This window comes from Hippoglossus hippoglossus, chromosome 15 (genome assembly GCF_009819705.1).
Source record: "Hippoglossus hippoglossus isolate fHipHip1 chromosome 15, fHipHip1.pri, whole genome shotgun sequence".
In the NCBI taxonomy this organism is placed as follows: domain Eukaryota; kingdom Metazoa; phylum Chordata; class Actinopteri; order Pleuronectiformes; family Pleuronectidae; genus Hippoglossus; species Hippoglossus hippoglossus.
In genome coordinates, this window is record NC_047165.1 from 7,908,915 (window position 1) to 7,916,882 (window position 7,968).

The 7,968-nt window shown below is 43.9% G+C and overlaps 1 protein-coding gene across 1 annotated transcript in view; it reads right to left on the reverse strand.

Moving 5' to 3' along the window:
* Nucleotides 1-3,553, reverse strand: part of ank3a (ankyrin 3a) — a 118,126-nt gene extending 114,573 nt beyond the window's left edge. The window contains exon 1 of the mRNA XM_034609260.1: nt 2,714-3,553. Coding sequence (XP_034465151.1) covers nt 2,714-2,782 — 69 coding nt within the window. The 5' untranslated portion in view covers nt 2,783-3,553. The remainder of the gene's footprint in view (nt 1-2,713) is intronic.
* Between the last annotated feature and the right edge of the window lie 4,415 nt (nt 3,554-7,968).

Consider the following 7,968-nt stretch of genomic DNA (forward strand, 5'->3'; position numbering starts at 1 on the left):
ACTCTCTCGCTCTCCTGTGTCTGCTCTCACCCCTCGACATCTTTCGATCAGAACAGAAACTAGTTGCCATGGCTACAATCATTAACACATCTGGCATAGTGATGTGGCACGCACATGCGCACACGAGGAAACGGATATGAGCATGGACACGCATTTGTACACACACACACACACACACACACACACACACACACACACACACACACACACACACACCACAACAAACAAGCGACATGCATATGAAAAAAAGCATCAATATGCATTATTTGGCGGCGCTATTTTCAGTCTCAGGGCCGCGGCCTGGTGCTCGTGTGAGGGAGATAACGGGCTGAGGCTTGTTGGGGAAAACACATCGGCACAGAACTTCAGCAATAATCCTATTGGTGAATTTAACCCCACCTCCTTTATCTTAATCGGTCGGGGAATGCAGTCGGCGATGGAGAATTGAGTCTTTATAATAACTGGGATTTTCCAAACCTGATATTTAATGTTAAAAAACTAAATTGACACAAAATGACACTGACACAAATCTCGATCAAGAGTTTGAATGTATTAAATTATCTCCTGTTTTTCTTTTTACATAAATAGGCTACAAAAATTTAAATGAGGATCCTTTGACTGTGACCTATATACATATAAACAGAAAGGGACAATTTAAAGTTGAAAAATCACCATGTCAGTGCTCTCTGGTGAAAACTATGTAGTATTATTTATTAAAATTTCTGCACTTCATTTGTGTCACTTATCAGCTGATATCAATGCCTCTTTAATCACATCCCCCAGCAACATTGTGGTTTGGGCCTGACCTTTATATATTTTGGTTCCATATTAAAGAGACTTTAATTTGATTTCCCTTGATGAAATATTTAATTTTTCATTTGATAAAGATTTCTGAACAATTTATTGAGGTAATATATGAAGTTTCATTTAGTTTGCTGACCCTCCAGTGTGTCAATATTTTATTGCTGAAATCAATAGTTTGAACATCTCGTCTCTTGCTGTTGTCGAGGAACCAGACTGACTTTTCCACTGAGAGTTGTACACATCACACCTGCTTTAAACTCTTTATTGGGAGACACAGAATAGATTTCTGTCCAAATAACAGACCCGCTCAGCCTTGTAAAACAGACAGTGTGTATCTACTGTAGCTGTGCTTTGCTTTGGTCTTTCATCCAACCTACAAATCCCTGATCTCAGGGGCCAACTCCAACGTCGCTCCAGCCCCAACTCAGCTCAAATGGACTAGAAAATACTGCTCTGTGTCTGAACCTGTCAGTGACACTGTTAGTGTATGATCAGTGGCCTTCGTCCTCACAAAGCATCCATCATAGGTTTGACACCACGGCATGGGAGGGACGGGAGCGAGCCAGAGGCGTGCTTTCGTAATGCCACAAACAAACATCAGCTCAAGGTGTTAAAGGGATAGTTCACCGAAAAATGAAAATCCACTCATTATCTACTTACGACTAAGCCGATGGAGGGGTGGGGTGAAGGGCTTGAGTCAACAAAACACTTCTGGAGTCTCAGGGATAAACAGCGTTGCAGCCAAATCCGATACAATTGAAGGGAATTGTGACCGATTCTTCAAACAGTAAAAAACAACAGAAAAAAAACATTAAATGCCGCCATACTGCTCGTGTGGCGTCATCCGAGTGTCTGTATACCCAGACATTCAAATTCGGCTCAAGCAGCGGACATTTAAAACGTGGTCGAAATGATGCTGTTTCAAGTCGAATATGAATGTCGACACGAGCAGTAGAGCCACATTCAATGTTTTTTTTCTGTTGTGATTTTACATTTGAAGAAGTTGTCGCCACTTACTTCAATTGTATTTGGATTTGGCTTTTTACCCCTGAAACTCCAAAAGAGTTTTGTTGGACTCAAACACTTCACCCCGCCCCTCCATCAGCAAAGTGGTGAGAAGATAGAGCTGATTCTCTCTTTGGGGTGAACTATCCCTTTAAAGTGTGAACCACAACCTGAAAAATGCACCTAAAGGTGTACACGTGTGAGCACAAGCAGCCGAACCCACAAACACACAGCATGAGTCAAAACACGTTCCTGTGGTTCCAAACACCTTCAATTAAAAATCCTTGATAACAAACTCTGAGGAAAACAACAGGACAGAGGTGGGTTTAAAACATCCAGTGCATGTGTCTAGACACACGTACAGGGAGATACACATGCACGCACACACACACACACACACACACAGCTGTGGAGGAGTGTAGCCTCCAACGGATTCCTATAAGGTGCGTGCGTCCTGCTGCCCCCACCCTAACCCCTGAGGACATCCCCTCGCCTCCCATTATACATACTCTCTCAGTCACTTTACATACCGCCGCTCCCCCAGCCAATCACCCAGAGCTAAACAACCAGACCGACCAGTCATGACGCCAGGATTATTCTCACCGGTGAGTGACAGACTCGCATCTGAGTGCGGGCTCTGGTGACATTCCAGGTGAGACTCAAACAAACATTTCTCTCTCTCCTGTCAGAGCCACACGTGAGCTTCACACCTGAGAGTGGAATCCACCAAAGAAAACAACAAAGTGAACAGTTTGTACTGGTAATAAATTGGCTTCCATGTAGTAAAGCAAAACCAACCTCTTACTTCCCAATACAAGCACATGAATAAACCCTTTGCTGAGCAACAACTGAGCCAAAGGAAGCGCACACCAGGACAAAGAAAAAGCTTTTCTCTCTCCCTTACCTTTTTGCCCTTCTTCTTGCGATGGACTGCTTTCCCACCGCCTGCTTTCTCCTTAGCTTCCTCACTCATGTTCAGAGATCTCCCCCTGTTCCACTCCTCTCCTCACTTCTCTTATAAATCCAGCATGGAGGAGCCTGTGGAGCGGGGCGACAGCGGCTGAAGCGGTGCCACAGAAATGTCCATTTAGGAGCAGCGGAGGGAGGGTCGGTCCATTCGGAGTGGGAGCGCGCGTAAAGAGAGGAGAGACGAGGAGGACTGAGCTGGATGCGCTCTCCTTCTTCTCCTTCTTCTTCTTCTTCTTCTTCTTCCACCTCCTCCTCCTCTTTACATTCACAAACACACGCACACACTTGCAGGCGCGCTCAGCTGAGGTCCACTCCCACTTGCCGCCTTTGCCGCGCGCAATTGGCGACTCTCTCCGGTGCGCTCAGAGTCAGGGTGTGGAGGCAGGAGGAGAGTGGAGAGAGAGAGAGGCGGAGGAGCACGACGAGGAAGAGGAAGAGGAGGAGGAGGAGGATGTTGGTGTGTGGATGATGAAGGAGGAAATAAAAGACAGAGAGAGAGAGACAGACAGACAGACTGAGGGAGATGATTCCCGGCTGGATCCTCACCTGGAAAAGAAAAAGAGATGGAGACGCACAAAAAAATAGGAGGAAGAGACAGTTAGAAAAAGAAAGAAAAAAATGGGTGGATTGGAGAGAAAGAAGAGAAAATGAAGGAAAAGGGTGAAATGGTGTTTCTGGTGTTAATGAAAGAAGCAATGAGACAAAAAAGGGTGTGTGATCCACACAGTCTCTCTACTCTGCTGGATTATTTCTGCTGTGGCTCCCTGCACAGACGCTGTGATATGAAATGAGACTCTCCACTCAGAGAGGGAAAGGAGAGAGGGTGAGTGAGAGAGAGAGAGAGAGAGAGAGAGAGAGAGAGAGAGAGAGAGAGAGAGAGAGAGAGAGAGGATCATTAACACGATGCATCAGGTCCTTCCAGAAAAGGAAATCTCCCCACTAGCCTCTGCCAGCAGGATCAGTTTACTGGAAACTGGAACAGAACAGAACTCCACCCAGCACTGACTGACTGGCTCACTGACTGACAGCCTGGCTGGGTTGATCGAGGTGTGTGTGAGAGAGAGAGAGAGAGAGAGAGAGAGAGAGAGAGAGAGAGAGAGAGAGAGAGAGACGGGCAAAGGTTGGAGGGGTGAAGCAGAAGAGGAGACACACACACACTCACACAAATTTGCTAATATCCAAACATAATCCAACCAATAACCATCTGAAGGCCTGTGTGACGACTCCACAACCACAGAGAGACTTGGACACGTGATCACACCTTCCGAGCCTCAACAAGCAACAGCTCTCCACCAATGAAACATCCAGCTAATGAGGCAGGAGGACAGCCAGTGAATCAGGGGAGAGAAAGCGAGGGGGGGGGGGATAAAATGGGAACAAAAAGCCCTGGGTGACACAGAGGGAGAGATCAGATGGAGGGGTGAGGTTATTGGGATGGGTGAGAAATCAGAGCGAGGGAAGAAAATGACAGTGGGAGAAGGGGAGGGGTGCAACGACTACAATGTGACATCAGTGGAACAGACGAACCCAGAAGACATGGAGAGGATGAAAGAACAAATGAAAAGAGAAATGAGGAGCAGGCCGAGGCTCGGACAGGCCGGGTTTGTTGTGATTCCCCATGAAACAACAGGTTCTTTATTCTGGGGGTGATATTGCCGTTAACCCTCCGTCCGTCCTGCTCCTGTCGAGCTGTACACCATCACCACCGTGCTGTTTAATGTCAATTACATCCTGGCCCCCGACAGAGAAACTCAGATCGGCATCTACAGAATTTCCGAGAAATATGTTGTTGCAATGAACGCAACAGAAACAAAAGTGCATCTGTTTGACTTGAAAATGTTTTAAAATAAAGCAGGAAATAATTTTTCTGGTGAACACTGAGCTGCCTGCATCAAACGTGTTCACATGTGTGTTGTTAGGGCATCTTGACAATCGCACACACACACACATTCACACACATTCACACACACAAAGTGGCAAAGACATGTTACACTTTCAGCCTAAGCACACATTGCACTGACCTATTTCGACAATGACAACTAGAATGGCACTCAGTGGAGACTACAACTCTGCTTAAGCAGCACCAAATTTCACATATTCATAAGCATCACTCCTCTAAACATGCCTGATTTTTTCATCAAGATTTATGAATTATTCTTTGAGAAATCAACAAATGCTCTATCTCCCAATGAAAAAGAAAGTGGAGTATTTTTTTTGATCTGCCCTCGGATCCAGGGGTGAAAACATAACCTCCTTGGTAAAGTGACATATCACAGTGTAGCCTGAAAACGACTGTGCATGATGTCCACCTCACTTTTATTAGAAGCTTATATAACTTCGTGGATGTGCATTTCCTTTTTCTCTTGGAGGAATCACAAAAATGTTTCTACTTTCCATCTCTCCTTATGAGCATCCATCTGGTTGAGATCTGTTTTGAATACATTATTCAGAATAAAAAAAAACCTGCTTGGCAGACGTAACCAGGGGACACTAGATATTTTATTTCTCAAATGTGAAATGTCCATTTAATGACAAAATGTAGGTGATTCTCACCAAAATAGTTGCTTGCATAATGTGGAAAAAGGACAAAAACTATATTGGTATTAGATTTACCCCCCCCCCCCCCTACAAGAGGCCAAAGGTACATGCAGATGTTATAACGTGTAATATTAGCGGATATAACTCACAAAGCAACTGAACATGCAGTTCACCAATAATCTCAGTCATGTCCATCCGAGTGAAACCAGTTTCACTTTAAATTACATCAACTGGTCCCTTTACCAACACAAGAATACATTGTCTATCAAATCCCTGGCACAGCATTTTCTAAATCCAATCAAATTACAGACATGCTGTAGTAAAGATGGCAGAACGTTACACCCACTTTGTAAAGCCACTGAATGGGAGGTTTAATAGTGGAGAGCATTATCCACTAAGCTCTCACTAAAACAAGTTAAATCCACTGACGTTCGTTTCTTTTCCAAAGAACAACTGTGTTCATGTGACTTTTTCCATGTGATAACTGTTTAAATGATCGTAAGTTGGTTTGGTGGCAAACAGTAAATCTTATTAGTGAAGGAAAATAGAGCTGTGACGGCTGCTGCACCTTAAAGGGGATGTTTTCAGTTTTTTATTTAGAATTAAAACCCCAGACAGTCACTTTGCTTTAGCCCACTTTATTTTTTTCTAAATTGAGTGAGTGAATTGGTTAAATTCAATGAGGTAAGAATCGCTCGCTTAATTACTTTCCTGTCAGTGTCTTGTCGTCCACCATCCTCCAGGCAACCTGGCTTTGCTGCTGTTTCCGTACAGAGACATTGTTCTGCACCAGTTGCCCTTCAGCATTTCTGGCAGATACATGAGTTCAAACCCCTGAATGAATTCAGAATGTGGGTTCAATGACAGTAAGGCTGTTTTCAGACGTGACTTTGCCTTTCACGTATGAAGAGTGCAGTGGGTCAGACGGGTTCACAACAACAGGTAAATGTCCAGAACATCCAGGTGAAGGGTGGTGTCTGGGTATCAGGACATGACGTCTAAATACAGCTGCAGAAATCACTTGTTTTTGTTTCTTTTGTGTTTCAAAAATTACATCTTCGTGTTCAGCACTTAATTTTCATGAAGTGCCAACATGCTCACCGTCTATTTTCCTGCTGAATTCTCACATGGGCTCACTCCGGCATTTTCTTGACATTACAGTATTATTTATTTTATTGGCGCTGGCAGGAGAAGTCCTAGAAAATGTCCCCAGCATCTGACTCGAACATTTGCGTTCTCATATAAAGAGGCCAGAGGAGGGAGAGGGAAAAGTAAAAATACATTTTGATAAAGGTATAAGAACTCCTTTACATGTAGAATATGCACAAATTAAATCATCATATTGTAACAAAGTCATTAAAACCATCAACTCGGTGAAGGTTTCCTAACCCCTCATGCTCTAGCCCAGTCAAAGCTGACAGATTAACCAGCTTCAGCTCCAATGACATATGTCCTGCAGTCAGCACCATCATCTTCCTCCTCTCTGTCATCCTCTCTTCACTCCACCTTTCCTCATCTACGACACCAAGTCTTCAGACTGAGAGCGGAGGAGGATTACACTCTGCTTCACACATTAATCTGCAGCTAGATATGTCCTCCTCACTCTCGTTTCGTATGACGGAGAGCGTGAGAGAACTTAAGCACACGTGTGCACATGTTTTGCGGATGCTTTAAGCGGATGTACAGCATGTACCCGTGTGTATGTGTGTGAGTGTGTGTGTGTGTGAGTGTGTGTGTGTGTTTCAGGGTGTGGTCCCGCCGACTATTATTGATTGTGCCTGAAGGCAGCTCCATCAGCCAGTCATGTTTTACACTGGGAAACAGCAGAGTCATAGAGAATTTAAAATCATTTACATCTGTGTATGGCAACAAAATAAAATTACCAACATTTTCATTATAATAAAAAAAAAACACTTTGAGGATAATTTCCTGTCACAACAAAGAGATGTTACTCAGAAGTAAAGTCAGTTTATTATGTACACCAAGCAGAAAGTAATGCAGTCTAATTCACGTATTGGATGATGCAGTTTAGGTTGTTGTTCAGTTACATTTCATTACACAGAGGTGTTTCTGTAGTGTAGTCTCCCCTCACTGTGCCATGACTAAATGAGCCACCGTATCGTCGTCAAATCTCCAGCTACGTTCCTGATAACACAGCATCAATAAAGAGAGGGCGAGAGAAAGACACAGATAGTAATCTGACCGACTGAAAGATAAACAGACAGAAAGAGACAGATGCACAGTCAAACGTGGCATCATTCTTTCTGCTCGGTTCCTCTCTGCTCTTGATTAGATTACATGCAACACTCTACGAAGCCATATTTTATATTTAGCCTTAAAAACTCCCCTCTAGTCCGTCTGTTACCTTTAGAAACACAAGACCCCATATTCTGACAAACTATATATGACATTCAGCTACTGAGCAGCTGCACAGTGTTCTCTTATACCTGCAGGCGAAGGTGGGGGGGCATAGGTCATCACAGTAAGGAGCCACTAAGCTATCTCCAGTACAGTAGGTTATCTGTGAGGCCATCACTCACTATGGGGATCCTTGATTACCAATCCATATTAAGAGGGTTACAGTTACATGTCCTCTTTAATTACCTAGAAAAGCTCTAATGAGCTGCTTGTAATTAAAACCTTGGTAAAACT